At 42.4% G+C, this 18,718-nt stretch overlaps 1 protein-coding gene across 1 annotated transcript; it reads left to right on the top strand.

The window, feature by feature from the left end:
- Positions 1-4,142: 4,142 nt before the first annotated feature.
- On the top strand, positions 4,143-11,672 carry LOC146193432 (uncharacterized). The gene is made up of 11 exons (XM_084600549.1): positions 4,143-4,228; positions 4,943-5,095; positions 5,231-5,381; positions 5,877-5,988; positions 7,129-7,371; positions 7,525-7,695; positions 8,345-8,531; positions 8,610-8,852; positions 9,291-9,462; positions 10,573-10,721; positions 11,485-11,672. Exons 2-11 carry the CDS (start codon positions 5,017-5,019, stop codon positions 11,670-11,672), a joined length of 1,695 nt encoding a protein of 564 aa, XP_084456675.1. The 5' UTR covers positions 4,143-4,228; positions 4,943-5,016.
- Positions 11,673-18,718: the final 7,046 nt, after the last annotated feature.

Raw genomic sequence — 18,718 nt, 5'->3', positions numbered from 1 at the left:
TTGATTGTCTCGTTCAGTGATGTCAATGTCTTGTATTTTGTGCGTAGCGGGCTTGATTCGCGCTTGTGAGGCAAACTACAGGGCCTGTATATATATTTCATATGCCTTCTCTCACATCGTCACCCATCATGATCTTCTTTCTTCTCTCCTTCCCCTTCCCCAGTATAGAGTAGCAGGCCAGATTTGAATTATTCCGGCCAACCTCTCTGCTTTTCCTTTCAATAAATTCATCTATCTATCTATGTCTTGTATTGATGGATCATTTTCATGGATGTTTGATAGAATGACATTTTCTTGTGTGAAAATATAGTTGTAGTGACAATTAAAAGTACTTGAAATTTCACAACCTTGAAATTCAACGCCATTATTTGAAGTACTTCATTTGCTCAAAATTTTTTATTTATTTATTTATACATACTGGAGCCCCTGCTGGAGCTATTGCAGGAGTGGCGTTAAGAAGAATACATACTAATTTTAGTATAGTAAGGTATAAAACAAACTTAACATGTTAGCACACCCAGTGAATAAGATATGGTACAAACGCTGTGAAATAAAAATGAAAATGAAGCAACAGAGAATAAACAACACGAAAAAAAAAACATGTGGCATAAATGGCTGTTAAAAATGTGCGCAGTGAAAGAGATCGCATTGTGGCAGGAATTGAGTTCCAGTGTTCGATTCTGCGGGGGAAAAGGCTGTGTTTGAAATTATCAGTCCGGGCGAAGTATGGCTTTAGATTTAGGCTATGATGACTCCTGGTTGGTCGGGAAATACCTGTGGTGATTTACACATTTGGTGCTTCTTGATAAACGTAATTAATGATGCAATGCAATGACTTCTATGAATTTATGTGACGGCGCTCGGACAAGGGGCTGAGTTTCAAAGTGGACGCGGCACAAGTAGGTGCGAAATGGCGATCGTATCGACAATATATGAATCTGATTGCTTTTTTTTTTTTTACTGCTCTCGATTGTGTCAGTTTCACAATGTTTATGAGGATTCCAGACTGGAGATGCGTATTCAAGTACCGGACGAAGCTTAGTTTCTTTTGGACATTAGACAATGTTCTTTTCAAATACCCAGGCGTTTTTAGTGCTTTAGAGCAAACCAAATTAATATGCTTTGACCAGGACAGGTTAGCAGTAAATAAAACACCGAGATACTTGTATTCGGAAGTTCTGAGCAATGATGAGTTGTTTAAAGCATAAATAAATAGCAATGAGAGAAGTCACAAAAACTAGTAAATGAGGCATTTAGTTGCAAATGATCACGGGGTTTATTAATTACATGATATAATACGCAGTTGTCCGCATATGGGCGTATTCGTGACATGGTATAGCGAGGTAAGTTATAAATGTATATAAGGAACAATGGCCGGGCACCGAGCCGTGAGGAACGCCGGATAATACACCTACAGAACAGGAATTAGTCGAATTGTAAGAAACGAACTGTGAGCGATGCGAAAGAAAATTAGCAATCGAACTAACAAGCTGTAGGTGTAATCAGCCGGCAGAATTTCTCGATGAAGGTTGAAATGCAATTGTGAACTTTTTCACCATAGAATTGCTGTTTTTCTGAAACTGCTGTCAGCCTTTAGTTTAAATGAAACCTCAGCAAATTTCTTAAGTAGTGCAGGTAGATCAAATCATTACCTTTCTTATGTTTCAAGCTGTGACGTTGCCTTTTCAGTTGCAAAGTCCCTGGGGAAATCCAAAGGTTTCGACTTTTCATTTTCACCATTCGAGGAATAAAACTTTCAATGCAGTGATTTCTGAGCCGCTTAAATCTCTACACCAAAATACCAATATCCTCGGTGCTGCTAAAGAAAACTGGCTGGGGTTTAACTCAGTTCACCCAGCTGAATTGCGAAAGCAACGGCGGAAGCTTCTTTTGCCTGCTAAATTATTATCCTGTCACGCCCTATCAGTGTTTAGTGTTACATATTGGGGACACTTGCTCATCCTTTAAGGGTATCGCGCGAGAGCGTAAGCTACCAGCAGATATATTAAGTCACGCTTCAACCAAGCCGTATGGACGTGCCTGCGTGTCGTATCGGTAACGAGAATGCAAACGTTTCTGGCAGGCTGATTCTGATATCACCCTCCCATATGAAAGGAGCGAGTTGGCAGCTCCTGCCCGTGGAATAGGGACAACGTGAATTCAATTGTCATGGTAGGTTGATTCAAATGTCACCATCTCACATGAAAGGAGAGGCGCGATGTCAGCGCTCTTGTTGAGTACACGCTCGCCCGAAATACGCCGCTGACTAGCCTATCATCAACACTATACTGTCATCCTCACGCTAGAGAAGGAGAATTAAGATGCGCTATATATTCACAGAATTTGTCCTTTTTTTTTACGGAAGTTTTCCCATGCAATAAACAAAAAGAAATCAACGCGTGGCTCATTTGGTTAAACGCTGGGCTGAGGATCCGAGGATACGAGGGATGGAGGCTCGATTCCCGGTTGAGTGAATCTTTTTTTTTTTTTTTATGAGGAGAATGTAGCTACGCCACTTCACGTGCACGGCATAGCTGCGGCCACCCGAGGTCTCTCTTTGGCTGTTAGAGTGTTGCTGTCGCAACAAAACAAGGCAAGGCATCTGGAGTAACACTAGTGACCTGAAATTCCAAGAACTTCGCAGCCACGGTTTGTTCCATTTAACAAAATTACTTCAAGTATTTTTCTCATGGTAGCTGTAATTCTCGTGAAAATTTCAACGAATGGAAGCAGATCAAATTTCAACGCTCTACCTATCATTATTTCGCCCCATCTATCTCCTGGAGCAGTCTGCGGGAAGGAAAGGAGATTTATGAATGGTAGATTCAAAATCTCCGGCCAAAATAACCCGATCACGAGACTTCCCTTTGTTCAATCAAATAGTTTCTAAGGGCATCAAGCACTGCAGAGAAAGAGTTAGGTGACCGATGAACAGCGTGTATAATATACCTTATGTTCTCACGACAGGCCTTGCAGAATATTCCCTCGACGTTTTGAACATCGGGTTTTCTTATCATCTTTTGAGAGGCTTCGAAAAGGACACCTATCACTACCCCTTCACTACCATGACCTTTGAAAGGCGCTATCACGCACACTTTACAGCAAAATACAGAAATATTTGGGTCACAAGTTTCCAAAAATCTCTAATTCTTTAGATTTATTAGCAACGCACCTGCAGTTCGTGTTCTTTATTTTTAATATGCGAGTGTCAAGCATATTCCTTCACTGCCCTTCTTTACTTTGACTCCCATGCCCTTTACTTCAGCCCAGTAATATAGTGCACCATCTACAGTGAGCTTTTCGTAAACTAGCTTAGTTTTTTTTTTATCTTCAATCTCTTTTTAGAGCTCCTCCAGAGGCTTTTGCGCTTTTCACGAATCTTAAAGGAGTATAGACACCAATTTTCGAAGCGTCGGAAGAGATGCGATTGCTTTCCCAGATATACAGAGATGCTACCCATGCAATGCCAACCTCTGTCGCTGCCGCGAAGATATTTTAATTTGATTTTAAACACAAGCCAGGCAAAGGACCCGTTTTTCAAAATCCATCAACAGCGACATCATTGTGACGAAAACGTGATCAAATGTAAACAGCATGACGTCATCAAACAACCATGACGTCGAGTTGCCAGAGCAAAGAACAGTGACGACACACTAACATCCTGTCTGTTTCATTTGTGCTTGCTCGTGGAGGTACACGCTGCTGCTCGCTTTCCGCTCGAGTGCCTCTCACGCGTTTGAAGCTAAACATGGCTCATAACTGTGTTGTAGACTTCTGCCAGAGCAAAACAGGCGAAGCGATTGTGTTCCACGGCTTTCCCCGCGATGAAGCGCAACGCAAAGCTTGGGTAGACTTTGTTCGCACGTCCGGACGCGCAGATTGGATTCCGAGGAAGGGGAGTAGAATTTGCTCGCTTCACTTCACGCCGCAATCCTACAACTTCAACCCGGAGTTAATGGTGCAGTTCGGCATGACAACTAAACAGTCACGCTTGAAGCCTGGCGCCGTGCCCAGCATTCTCTGCACCACCAGCGCTGAAGTCGACACAAGACCGCCGAAACGTGCGAAGCATCAGGTTTGTAGATCGATCAGCAATTTTCATGCATCGTGTATGCCGTGTTTGACCACTAATTGGAACAAAAAACGCAGGTGAACGTCGACTCGTACAGCAGTACTTCCAGCTTGCAAGTTGACGACTGCAACTTGGTGTCCGAGTTGGCAAGTGCTGGTATGTCATTCGCTTTCACGCGAGCATTGGCGGCCCCCTTCTACACATCGCGATAGCGCTTGCCTGGGCGCTCGCGCGGTGTAACACATCGCAACAGTAGCTGCGCATGGATTTTGTTGAAGTTGGCATGCATTTCTAGACCTGCAGTGTTTACAGCGGTATAAAGAGGCGGCGTAAAAGAAGAAGAAGAAAAAAAAGCCCCGCCTTATGACGCGATTGTGTTTTGCACACATGAACGACGTTTTTTCGCTATTTCAATTTTTTAAATTTTGTTTTTATTTTTGTACACCGTACTTTTTAGCATCAGCAAGCACGGTTTGTTGCAATCTGAGCAATTTGACACCTTTGTACTCATTTTGTTCAGATATTTCTATTAATAGATCAATTATTGTACCTAAATTTGTATAAGGCAGCTCATGGAGTCGCAATGCCAGGCATATGTCTGTCGCGTCACCTCATGCGAAGAGCTGAACATGAGTGTTTCATTTTTTCTTTGCATATATGATGGCAAGGGGCGATTATGACCTCTGTTAAAAAAAAGATAGTAACAAGGTGACATTCAGTACACGCAGTACATGTGTGGACTGTAGTGAAATTTGCATTTCGTGTCACCTTATCAGAGGATCACTGTGAACCTGAATTCAAAGAGTTTGGGAGTAGATTTTTTTTTTTTTTAAATGGTTGCATATGTGTTGATATCGCCTTATTATGCAGGCACGACTACACAATGCTCAAGCAGCTCTGGGTCAAAAAAAAGTATAGCAACACAAGTTCAGGCACAAGTGGCCATGAAATCAATTCAAGTAGAGATTAAACTTAGAACCAGATCCTTTGGAACGCAGACTGACAACTCAAGGAATGAAGTTGGTGTGTATGCATTCACTACCTATATTCTGATATAAAGCGTGCAGTCTTGTGCTCAGTTGCATAGTTCCTTAACAAGCTAAGTCATCTGAGGAAGTGAATTTTGATAACATAGGTGCTCATGCGATGCTTTTACAGAATGCCAGACAGAACTTGATGCTGATGACTTTTTGCCGTTCATAAATGGAGACAGACTGTGCTCCACGCCTCTAGCCTCGGAGCCTTCACTTGATTTTGTTGATGATCCTAACGACAAATCATACCGGCCTTCACTGGACAACACAGCAGCGTAAGTGCTGGAGTTGCTTACCCTGAACTACCTGCCATGGCAGCAGTAACCTTTTCTGCAAGTGTAGCAGAGATGACACTGCAACTTCATTCTGCAAATTGAGATAGGAAATTATTTGCCTGCACTGCACATATCATATTGTAGCCTTTATGAGATCATGCCCACAACTGCACACTTTTCACTTGTATAGATCATCGTTCCACATCATCTTTTGTCAAAACTTCAGTTGCAGGTTTGCATGTGTTATAACTAGTTCTTTTGTCCTCCTTTCTGTTTTTGTTTATACAAGAATTCATTCTAGTTAGTGAAAAGCCAATTTAAAAAACAAACATTTTCATAAAACAAGCACTACAGTCATCCACCTTGTAGAAGAAATATTGTTGCATCAAGCACGATGGCACCCCAACCATAATGAAGTAACTGTCTGCAGAGAATGAGCCTGAGAGAGGAAAACAGTTATCCAATAGTGAACTGACAAAGTACATTGCCTTACAGGTCGATTCATGAAGCCTGTCTAAACAGGAAATTCATTGTATACGAGGGATGTCTCCTGGAGTTGTTCAGGTTCTGCAGCACGTGTCATCTTCCTGCTGAACCTATGTTGGAGGTAAGCAAGCTATCATAGCGAAATTTATGCCCAGCTGTGCTTTCATTACTTGTCATTCCTGGCTGCTTCTTAAAGCTATGTGTTGCAAAGTACAAAAGGCATAGTGAGTGTAAGTGTCCGTACAAGTAGGAAGCTACGTGGAACCTGTTATATAGGACAAACAGGACAATGTATTAACAACAGACTACTGGAACACAAGAACAACTTGGAAAGCGGCAAGGACAAAACATTTCTGGTCTCACATTGCCAATCATGTGAAACAATGAAGAAGGAGAAGTGCACTCCTATGTTTGACCAGGTTAGGATTTTGTATCGCCACAAAGATGACGAGAGAGAGGGTTGGATCATATTTTATTTCAACGGACAATAAGCGTGTCAGCAAGACTTCTCTTGCTCTTTCAAGCAAAGAGGTATCTTTTTGAGTGACTTTTTGTGCAGCAGGTGAACCCAGGGGCTGTTTCACGTGATTGTTTTGTTTTCGTCAGTTTGTTTTTATCTAAGCATGCTATGGCTTGACTGATTAGTAACTACAAGTGAATGATTTTGCCATTGCTGCTGCTGTAGCTAACATTGTGCTCAAAAGAACTGGCAGTGAGAGCAGCTGTAAAGACGTGGGCACTATTTTTTGGTGTTGACTTAAAAGAGATGGCCATTGAAATACACAGTCAAGAACTCAGACGAAAAATTTAAAGACATTGCGATTTCAAAAATGTATATTATATAACCTTATAGGGGTGTGCTGATGTTGAGACTTACTTATTAATTACTTATTTACTTATTATTTATTTACTTATTTATTACTTATTTATTTCCTTCTTTAGCCTGACCAAATGAAGTGATATTGCCAAACACACCACGATGTGAGGGCACTCTGCAACTACTAGCCCTAAAATTCACCATGTGAAACTGCAGGAATAACACTAAATGTCAATGTTATTCATTCAAAGTGGCACTGTGTCCTTGTCACAGGAAGATTACATTGATCTAAATGTCTCCGAAATTGTTTCCTTCCACTTCCTGTTATCAAGCCTCATTTTAATAATAATTTTGAAATGAGAGCAGTACTAGTCATAGCGTGTACATTTGAAGGAGCCACAGCCTTGCATTGGTTCATTATTGCAAGCTTTCTTCAATTTTCAGGTGTCTAGCTCAATGGCCGTCATCACAACAACATGTGAGGAGGGCCACCGCTGTACTTGGTTCAGCCAGCCAAGGCAAAAAAACTTTCCGTGCGGAAATGTTGCGATTGCCGCAGCAATTCTGTTTGCAGGGTGCAGCCCTACTCAGGCCCTCCATTTGTTCAGCCATGCTGGAGTGGCTTGCTTTAGCAGGCGAACGTATGACCGCATACAGAGCCGCCTCTTATTTCCAGCGGTGCAGAAGGTGTGTATATTTTGTGAGCCGAACCTGTGGTGAACTTTTGCATGCATTGCTCAGAAAACATGTATTTCTGACCAAACAAAAGTCAGGAACAAAAAGTTTTCATTTCTATTACAAGCATGTCACAAAGCATATGGTGTTGTTTTGTTACCCAAGGTGTGGCAAGAGGAGCGGGAGGCATTGCTCGACGCACTGAAAGTTAGGAGCAATGGGGCAAAACTTGCTGGGGACAGCCGAGCGGACTCCCCAGGCTATAGTGCCAAATATGGAACATACTCTTTGCTCGAAACATCTTACAATAAAATCATTGATGTCCAGCTTGTGCAGGTGAGAGCAAACTCTTCTAAGCACCTAACCATTAGTCATACCCATCATTTTTCTTACATGTTAAGATAACTCATCACCTTTACTGGTGTTTGTTCAGCCTAGCAGGCACATAAGCAAATAAATGTGGAGAAATGAGAGGCTCATTATGAGATCCACACTAAGGGAGGCAACAGCCACTCATGCTTTCTGATTAATTTGAATTTGCTGTTTGAAGTAAAATAATCATAGAAAGAATTGATGAAAGTATGAGAAAGAACAGCCAGCAGTATGATTGAAAAACCACAGCATGTATTGCATTTATTATTTTAGGGAATATGGTGTAAGTATGGCATATACATGCTAATATGTTTATGGCCTATGTTTCCGGTAACGTCTGGAATCAGGCTAGTAGTATGGAAGGAAAAGTCAGTGTTAAAAAAATGTGCAGCATACCATGCTTCACGACTAAAAGTTTGTTTTTTCATGGTGGCTTTCAAAGCAGATAATAAAAAATTGTCTGCCACGAATTAATTGCCGAAAAATTTGTTTTCTGGTGGGCTAGTTGCCACACTAGTATGTTTATTGGGACAGAAATCATTTTGTACTAGTCTTGACTACAGTTTTCTTTCCAGAAGTCTAGCTCATTATTTAAATATACAATTTCTTACAGAGTACTGAAGTCACTTGCAGTGGCAACATGGAGTTGGAGGGCCTAAAGAGGGCCTTGGCCTCTTTGGATAGCCATGGGATTACAATCAACGAAATAGTCACTGATCGTCATCCTCAGGTACGAAAGTACCTTCGGACAAACCGGGCGAAGACGACTCATCTCTTTGATACATGGCACGTGAGCAAAGGTCAGTTGCAGAAGAATGCACTTAACACAAAGACAACATGCTTCGTCACTTTCAGTGATACCCATGTTCTCTTTCCAGGGCTGAGGAAAAAGCTTCTTGCCGCCTCACATTCCGCAGATTGTGAACTGATTGGGCTGTGGACCAAGTCCATAATCAATCATCTTTATTTTGCGGCGAGTGCTGGTGCTGGCAGTGGAGACCTGGCTGTCCATGTGTGGCTGAGTCTGCTGAACCACGTGCAGAATAAGCACCATGGCCACGGTGGCCTGTATGACAGGTGCCAGCATGGCCAACTGCAACCACGAAAGTGGTTTCATCCAGGTGCTCTTTCTAAGTATTAACATCATCTTCATAGAATTTAGAATGATATTGAACAGCTAAATTGCTTGTTATAAATTAAATAGATGCCTAGTTATGTTGGAATGGTTCATGAAAGATTCAATCACTAATCTCTGAATTTGTTAGTTATAGATTTAACATTCAGAAAGTTTAACAAGGCCGAGAGAAAAGAACCTTGAAATATAGACTAATTTCAAACATTATTACATGTCATGGTGTTGAAGTCTTAATATGCATTGAGCATTTCTTGTATTTTATCTGAGCAAAAGTGTACCCTTTACAGTCATAAATGAACCTATGCAGAGGCACACCACTCAGTTATGAAAACAGACATTTAGCTTGTTTTTGTGGTAATGCAAGCTTCCTTGCAGTTTCTTGGTACTCAGGTCTGTCTTGTTATTATTGCATATATTGTTTCAGACTCGGATTCATTCAACAAACTTTGCCGCCTCTTGAACTGCAAGCGTCTCCTGAATGACATTCGGCAGTTGTCACCCCACCAGCAAACATTTGGTGTGGAATCGTTTCATGCAGTCATAAACCGGTTTGCACCAAAGGCTTATGCCTTTTCATATCATGGAATGCAAGCAAGGTGCGTCTGCTCAATCAAGGTCCAGCTGCCTTTCAAGCCTTGGCTAACATGAATTCTTTGTAATTATTACAGTTCCAACTGTGGCCTCATGATTTATAGCAAAAGAATGCTCTCTGCACTATTTCAAACCTGCCACACCAATTAGCAGTGCTGAGAAAGTGGGCCACATATGTCCTCTTAATGCAGTAGGCACTCTGAAAAAGTTGGGCAAAAATAACTGCTGGCTCTCTTAAAGGGAAAAGTATTTATTGCAGTGAAATGAAGGAGGCTTATTCTCTAACCAATAGTTTTCTTAGTGTTTAAACCATTAGTTTCCTTTTTGAAACATGTTTTGTTTCTTTCTGCATTCTTGTCTTTGTCACCTGTAACACTCATGGTTGGTGTATGCTGCAAGTTCGGCTTCCTTACACATCACTTTATTTTTCAGGCAAGTGTTTAGTATTATTAGGTTCGGTTAGGGACATATTGATGGAGATGGTCTAATGCAGTTCTCAGCCATGAATGTGTTGGGGACCTTTTGAAAAACATGAACCCCCCCCCCCCCCCCCTCCCTCCCTCCCTCATGTTATTCAAGAGGTCCCCAACACATTAAGTGGCATCTGGTGCTTTCATTTTCTACAGAGTGCTGCTACAGTTCCACGAGCAGGCCGCGGAATTCCGATTGAGCCAAAGCTAAACAAACCTCTAGAAAGCCCTAAAAAATTGAATTTTACTGTGAATCGGATGCCTCTGTTTACAGTGCATCCTGATTTATATCCTGCACTTTACGGTCTGCATGAGTTGCTTTAATGCAGTTTTCATTGTGCATGTTTTCAGGTGTGGGTGTTGTGGCTCCATCAAGCAACCTTGCCAAAATGGCCTTAGCAGTGTCATGGTTCTAAGAGGCTTGTGCCTAAAAACTTAGGTGGTGGCAATTTTCATGCCACAGCAATAACAATAAAACAAGCAGCTTGGTCAAAAGAACAGGATGAAAAATATGCATGTTTTTGCTTATATTTTCTTCCTTTTGTTCTTTTTCCTCTCAATGTTACCATTTCATTTGTAATTATATATTGTTGCCCTGTCTCCGCTTGGAACTTAGACAACGGTGCATTATATGACACTTTATAGGACTGCCCTGTCGGCTCTGCATTATAATGAGAATGCTGGCAACAGTCACTCGGTGACAAAAAGTGGAGAGCGGCGATGGCAGCGGAAGTATCCAAAGGCGAGGAAAGGGGAGGTCACCGTGTGCCCCATCAAGGAAGCCCCTACTTATGGTTTGTAGAGCATTTCTTCTCAGTTTGCCATGCTTGAATAAGATAACTGTTTTATAAAAATATTACATATTACACTTCCTTTCATTGTAAACATTATTGTGCACTAGCAGAAGGTTGGAAAATTGGCAAAGATAGTGAGTACAATTGTTTTGTCTACTGGGGCCTGATACTGAAGGATTAAATCGCGTTGAAGACAGCTGCACTTTAAAATAAAAGAAATTAAAATGCCTCTCCGCTGTGCAATATCAGTTCGGTGCACATAAAATGCACCAGATTAATTATTTTTTTGTGATTGAAGAATAATCTGGAGCCTTCCTCAGTGGCATCACTCATGGTCTGTACATAGCCTCAACACAACCCGAAACTTAACTGAACATGCTAGTAACTTATTGTGCAAGTTTAACTAGGTTAACTTCAGTAACTATCAAATAGCATTGTTCTCTATATCCATGCTCGCCAACAAAGGAATGCACACCTTTTCTCCCTCACAGGTGATTATGTGGGATGTAATCTTTTTTTGCAAGCAGGTTTTGTCTGTCATTTTGATGCTGAGGTAAAAATGATCCAGGAGGCTGTGATGCTTTTCAACTCTAGCCTAGTTGGCTAGTGCGCACAATATCTGGAGGGGCCGTGATCATTAATTGATAATTCATTGTGCGACACGAAGCCAGTAAAGGAAGTAACTGTAAGACTGACTAATTGGTTTATGCTTCCATTTTATTCTGCTTGCTCAAAACATTTGTGTCTTTATGTGCTCTTGCAGGGTATGTGGGTCGCCTCCTCTGTGCTGTGCAGGAAGAAATGGACTCAAACAGCCAGGCTGCCAGGCTGCTGTCCCCGCCACCTCCCCTCACAAGTGCTTATGAGGTCGTCAACATATCGGATCTCGTGGAAGCGCGCAGGTCACGTTATGAACTACATGACTGCCAAATGCCTAGCACATCTGAGTGAACCTTGTCCCTGCCAGCTCCCCTCAAAAGTGCTTATGAGGTCATCAACATATCAGATCTCGTGGAAGTGTGCAGGTCACGTTATGAACTGCATGACCGCCCAATGCCTAGCACATCTGAGTGAACCTTCTTTGCAGACGATGATAGTGTCGGCTTCAGTTAAAAGAAATGCAGACACCTAACTTTAGTTGCATATGTTTCCTTTTCTGTAATGATGCATAGCATCTTGCTAGTGTACGTGGTTCACCACATGATACGCTTCTATTATTGCTAAACAACCTATAAGTTAATTTCTTTTCTTTTAATGCTTCAGTTTAAATGACCAAATGATAGCCCAGATGTCAAAAGTAGGTTTAGGTCACTCTGTGCATGAAAAGTTGAAGTGTAATTACTGATATATTGTTTATTGTCGTTCTATGAAGCTAGCAGGCACATTGCAGTGAATTGAAATAATGACACGGGAATGCTTATGTTGAAGTTTTTTCTATGGCTCACATAGCCAGATCAAGTAGTCTATTAGGGACAGAGTTGCATGCTGGCTATTAGGGTGTCCCTGTGTAATGACAGCCTCTCACCTGGTGCTGGTGTTGCAGTGGGCCATTCAAGAATAATACGATGGAGCTCATGCTCCTCACCTCGTTCCTTTCATTGCTCCTGTGCCCTACACCGCAGTTCTAACATTTTATGGTCAGCCTATAGTACACCTACTGTGAGGCCCACATTTTGGTTTCCCAAAGCTATGGTATGTCCCTTAGCAGCAGATTCTCACTTCGACTCTTACCATAACTGATATACCTGTGGAGCAGCGGAAAGTGGCTTGCGTCCATTATCAGCGCCATTTCCACCTCGCTAAACGCTGCAGCAAATATCACCTTTAGCTTTCTGAGACAACCATCTTTACAAAGTAACTATATGCCCGATAGTTGCCAGCAGCTACTTGCAATTCTCCGGCATTTACTTTTCTCTTCCTTCTTTATGGGCATCAGCCATTCCCTAGAATGGACTTAATTTTACCATACACTCCTGATAGCAAGTGCATGCCCCTTTCAAAAGCAGCCATATGTGCCAAAGTATGTTGCTAGCTAGACCACTCTTTTACCCAGTGGTGTCGCTAGGGTCACCCGCACCCGGTGCAAAGGCACGGCTCCCCCCCCCTCCTCCCCCCCTCCCTTGTTTTAGGCACCAAATCGCAACTTCCTTTCTACCTGTTCAGTCCTCATGGTTTGCTTCAAAGTCAAGTTTGCTCTGCACCTAGCCACGCGATGCGAGTGATGTGGCTTTTTTTTCTTTTTTTAACACTTGGACGCAGCGATCGTGCCCCACGATTGACAATTCAGCAAAAGATCACTTCAAAAGCACATATTTCCGAAAAACGCAGAAACACTAGCACGTGTAAGTAGCGAGGAAATTCACTGAGCAAGCAGCTTAAGACAGGTGATTCCCCAGTATGAGACCATACGTTGTACTAGTTAGGTCCCAAGCAGAGCCCTTCATATGCCATATATGCATAGGTGAAAGCCTTTTACTTTGCATTCTCAACATTTAACTTTTGTCCTCTCGTTTCCCCAAAAGGTGCAAGCTGACTTCTGTATTCAGACTGCAAAGTTACCAACATGCAGTGATGCCATACAAACAGGAAATATTGAGCGCGAAACGGTTTTTGGAGCTGGGAGACGGTGGGCGTCTCCGGGCTCATATTTTTTTTAACGCTTTCTGTTGCATTTCTCATTTTAACAATGACTTCGCCTTTTTCGGAGAAAGAAGGAAAGAACCACAAAATGCACTACGTTAGCACGCTTGAGTACATTCACTCTTAATTCCCCTTTTAAAGCACCTGGCCTCACTAAAGGTGCCCTCCTTCTCTCTTTTTTTTTTTTTTCGTCAGCGCGTAGTAGAGAGGCTTGCCATTCCACTGAACAACGGACATTCCATGCCTTTCAGCGTTATTAAAGTGTGAGGCAGTTGTGTGACTGGGCCGAAGATTGAGGGAGGTCAGCCATTGTTGGTGTTTGCACTGCCACTTCACTATAGTACTAGGATGCTATGGGCATAACATACTTTCGCTTCATATTCCTTGTTGCCTCTCGTTGTTCAATTATATCTGTCGACATATTCAGCTGTACAAATGCTTGGAGAATAAGGATAGGGGTAAATTTTGGTAAAGCTGTGGTTGTGCGCATTGCATTTCTATTTATTTTCAATTCCACCTATTGCCACCTCGTTAGTCTTTGCAATTGTGCCTGATATAGTATCCTCGGCTGTAACACCAATTGTACAAGACGTCTTGCCATGTCCGCTCGAGCTCCTCCTCTCCTGGACAAAATGCGTTTGATCAAGTTTAAGGAAGTCGCAGCTACTTTTTTCATCTTATGGAGCCATTGTGGTTCTTTGCCGGATTTGTGAATTTCTAGGCCAAGAACTCTGAACTCATCAACCTCTTGCAATGCCTGATTTTCAGTCTTTAGGGTGACTCATTGCGTTGCCAATTATTTTCTTCCATTCTCTTTTGTAATATGAATGTAGCTGGACTTTGAGGTGACAATTCCAGACCTGCATCTTGGACGTACTCATCTATGGTATGTAAAGCCTCTTGCAGATGTAGCTTTTGTCTCTCAAGTTGTTTATGAGCAGACCAAATCATGACATCATCTGTGTATATCATGAACCGCGCTTCTGATATTTCAGCTAATTTCCACGCCAATAGGATCATCATCATTACCATCACCAGCCTAACTATACCCACTGCAGGGCGAAGGCCTCTCCCATATTTCTCCAATTAACCCGGTTCTGTGCTAGCTGCATCCACTTGACCTCTGCGAACTTCTTAACCTCATTCGCCCACCTAACTTTCTGCTGCTCCGTGCTACGCTTTCCTTCCCTTGGAATCCAGTTTGTTACCCTAAGCGACCATCAGTTATCCTCTCTTCGCACTACATGTCCTGCCCATGTCCATTTCTTCTTCTTAATTTCCACTAGAATGTCGGTAACTTGAGTTATTTCTCTGACCCACTCTGCACGCTTCCTATCTCTTAATGTTACCCCTACCATTTTTCGTTCCATAGCCTTCTGGGTTGTCCTCAACTTAAGTAGAACCCTCTTGGTTAGCCTCCACGTTTCAGCCCCATAGGTGAGTACAGGTAAGATGCAACTGTTGTATACTCTCCTCTTGAGGGATACCGGTAAGCTGCTAGTCATAATCTGCGAGTGCTTGCCAAATGCACTCCATCCCAATCTTATTCTTCTTGTTATTCCCTTTTCATGGTCTGGATCTGCGGTTACTACCTGTTCTAAGTAGACATTCGCCTACTACTTCCAGTGCTTCGCTACCTAATGTTAACTGCTGTTCCTTCCCGAGGCTGTTGAACATTACCTTAGTCTGCTGCATATTGATTTTTAAGCCTACCTTTCTACTTTTCGTGTCTAGGCCATCAATCATTATTTGCAGTTCATCCCCCGAGTTGCTTAGCAAGGCAATGTCATCAGCAAATCGCAGATTACTGAGGTATTCTCCATCTACCCTTATCCCTAACTGCTCCCATTGCAAGTCTCTGAATACTTCCTCTACGCAAGCTGTGAATAGTACTGGGGAGATCGTGTCTCCTTGCCTAACCCCTTTCTTGATAGTAATTTTGTTACTTTCATTATGCAGAATTATGGTTGCTGTGCAGCCACTATATATATCTTCCAGCACTTTCATGTATGGCTTGTCTACCCCCTGATTTCGCAATGCCTGCATCACCGCCGAGGTTTCTACTGAGTCAAATGCTTTTTCTTAATAAATGAATGCTATGTATAAGGGCTGGTTATATTCCGAGCATTTTTCTATCACCTGGTTGATAGTATGGATATGATCAATAGTAGAGTACCGTTTCCGAAAACCTGCTTGATCCTTTGCTTGATTACAGTCTAAGGTTGTCCTATTCTATTAGCGATTACCTTAGTAAATACCTTATACGTAACAGTAAGCTGCTATGTCTAATTTTTAGGGTCCTTAGCGTCCCCTTTCTTATGAATCAGGATAATATTTGCGTTGTTCCATGGTTCCGGTACTGTCGATGACACCAGGCACTGCGTATACAGGGTGGCCAGTTTTTCTAGCATCCCCCCCCCCCCATCTTTCAACAAATCTATAGTTATCCTCTCCAGCTGCTTCCCCTCTTTTCATAGTTTCTATTGCTTTCTTAACCTCGTCCTTCGTCACTGGTGGAACGTTTGACTGTTTCTCCCTACCGCCAATCTCATTACGGTCCTGACTACTTTGGCTACTGTAGAGATCTGTATAGAACTCCTCAGCTACTTTGACTATCTTGTCCATATTCGTGATGACATTGCCCGCCTTGTCCCTTAGCGCATACATCTGATTTTTGCCTATGCCTAATTTTTTCTTCACCGCTTTAAGGCTTCCTCCGTTCTTTACAGCATGCTCAATTTTCTCCATGTTATAGTAGTTCCTTATATCGGCCACTTTGCGCTTATTGATTAACTTTGATATCTCTGCCAATTCTATCTGGTCTGTTGGATTGGAAGCTTTCATACTCTGGCGTTTCTTAATCAAATCTTTCATTTGATTAAGAAATGCCTCTTAAAGCGCTCGTGTTGTGTCCTTCTACTCTTGGTCCTCGTTTTTCGCGCTACCTTCAAAGTGAACTTTCATTTTCTTAGCCAGCTTACCGGTATCCTCTCCTATCCTACCGCCTACTTCTACAGCGCAGTCAGTAATGATATCTCTGAAATTATTGTTCATTGCTTCTAGGGTAATGTCGCCATCCTCTGTTAGAGCTGAATATCTATTCTGTAGCGAGATCCTGAACTCTACTGCCCTCCCCCTCACTGCTAATTCGTTGATGGATTTCTTCCTTACTAATCTGTTGCGTTCCTTCTTCAGATTTAGGCTAATTCGGGACCTCACCATCCTGTGGTCACTGCATCGCACTTTCCCGATTACCTCTACATCTTGCATAATGGCGGGGGTTGAACACAGTATGAAGTCAATTTCATTTTTAGTCTCCCTGTTAGGACTTTTCTATGTCTATTTCCGGTTCTTTCGTTTGCTGAAGAAGATATTCATGATTCTTAAGTTATTGCGCTCTTTCAAACTCAGCTAGTAACTCCCCCCTGCTATTCCTAGAACCAATGCCATAGTCACCTATACTGCCTGGTCTCCTGCCTGCTTTTCCCCTATCTTGGCATTCAAGTCGCCCATTAGTATAGTATACTGCGTCTTTGCTTTTCGCATTGCCGATTCTACATTGTCATACTTATCACTGCTTATTAAGCCTAATTACGATGCCTGCAACCCTCTCATTAATACTATAGAATTCATCTATATTACCCGCTATATACTTATTGACAAGGAAACCTACTCCTAGTTGTTGTCTCTCTGGTAAACCTCGATAACACAGTACATGCCCATCCTTCAGTACAGTATATACCTCATTCGACCTCCTAACCTCACTAAGCCCTATGACATCCCATTTCATACCCTCTAGTTCTTCTAACAGCACTGCTAAACTAGCTTCACTAGCTAGGGTTCTAGCGTTAAACGTTGCCAGAGTCAGTTTCCAATGTCGGCCTGTCCAGCGGAGCCAGGAATTCATAGCACCCTCTGCTAAGAAGGATCAGTGCCATATTGAATAGCAAAGGTGCTACCTCTGACCCTTGTGGCACGCCTCTGTTCGAGATTGCAAATTCATTTTTTGTTTATCCACATAGAAAATGTCCTGTCCTTAAGCAGATTATGTACTGCTTTTGTGAGCTGTAAGGGAAAGCCCGTACATTCCATGTTGCTAAGAATCTTGGCATGTAACACGCTGTCGTATGTCTTCGCCACGTCGCTAGTCACTACAGTGTGTACAAGGTGGCTATAAGGCGACACGTGTATGACCATGTATTTTTGATTACTTTCCAACCACCATGACAGGTGGGTGGCTGTCATCTTTTCATAAATCTTGCAAATTGTGGGTGTTAGCGAGATAGGCCACAAAGATTCTAGGCTTGTGGGAGGTTTCCCAGCCTTTGGTATCGGGACCACCACCGAGTGGAATCTCTCCTCCTTACCATACCTCATTTACCACATCCAACAAGCTGTCAACTGCGGTTCCTTCTAAATTCTTGAAGACTTCATAAGGAACATCATCATGTCAGGGTGCAGTTTTACCATTCGTTTCTTCTATAGCAGCCAATAACTCCAGTTTGGTAAATGGTGATGTTATTCCTGTTTTAGCAATCATCTCCACTGTACCGTCTGGTGAGTGTGTTTGTGTTGCAGGTAGTGTTGCGACTCCTGGATGATTTAGCAGTGTAAATTCCATTTCTGTGAAGGCAGTGTGAACTTGATCACGCCTTTTAGAATCATAATCATATCCCCATACAGTGTTCAGAGCGTTAAAATCTCCACCGATTAGTATTGCAATTCCAGGGTACGAATGACGAATATGCTTAACCCATCCAAGGTTAAGTACTGTGTTTCTTGGAAACGCATACAAGAGACTAATATAAGGGGCGTTTTGTTTGGATGCGTGAGTGCAGCAACTACTTTCTGCTGAGTGTTGCACCACTTGCTCAAGTCAAGTGGCGTTTGGGGAATGTTGGCCCTAATATAGGCTGAATCTTTTCCTGGCATTTCGGTCTCTGCTCTTGCTCGTTTATCAGGGATAGACGGACACTGGTACCCTATTTATCCTGTTATTGAATATAACTTATTATGTTTCTGTATCAAGAACGCCCATGAATGCAGCTTGTCGTAAAATAATTTTGTCTTGATTTCCCGAGAGCCCTCTGCAGTTTCATTGTGTAATCTCTTTCCAATTGTTTCGGCTATTTCTATCCATGATGTATGCTGCTCTGAATGAGGTGTGCCAGTTGTGTGTGCTCGGTACCGTCTCCCATATTGTTGTGTTAGCGGCAGGTTTACAATTCGGAGCATCCACTAACCTTGCGGTCATACTGCCTGCAAGCGTATGAGTACTGTGATCATGTACTTAGCTCATGCAGGTGTTTTCAGCAATCGCAGGTACTCTATTTTCTTGTGGTTAGTTTTCACATGTA

Source organism: Amblyomma maculatum, chromosome 4, assembly GCF_055883805.1.
Source record: "Amblyomma maculatum isolate TAMU_Amacu chromosome 4, ASM5588380v1, whole genome shotgun sequence".
NCBI classification, from domain to species: domain Eukaryota; kingdom Metazoa; phylum Arthropoda; class Arachnida; order Ixodida; family Ixodidae; genus Amblyomma; species Amblyomma maculatum.
Note: the sequence above shows the minus strand (reverse complement) of the source record. Positions and strands in the feature narration are given on the sequence as shown.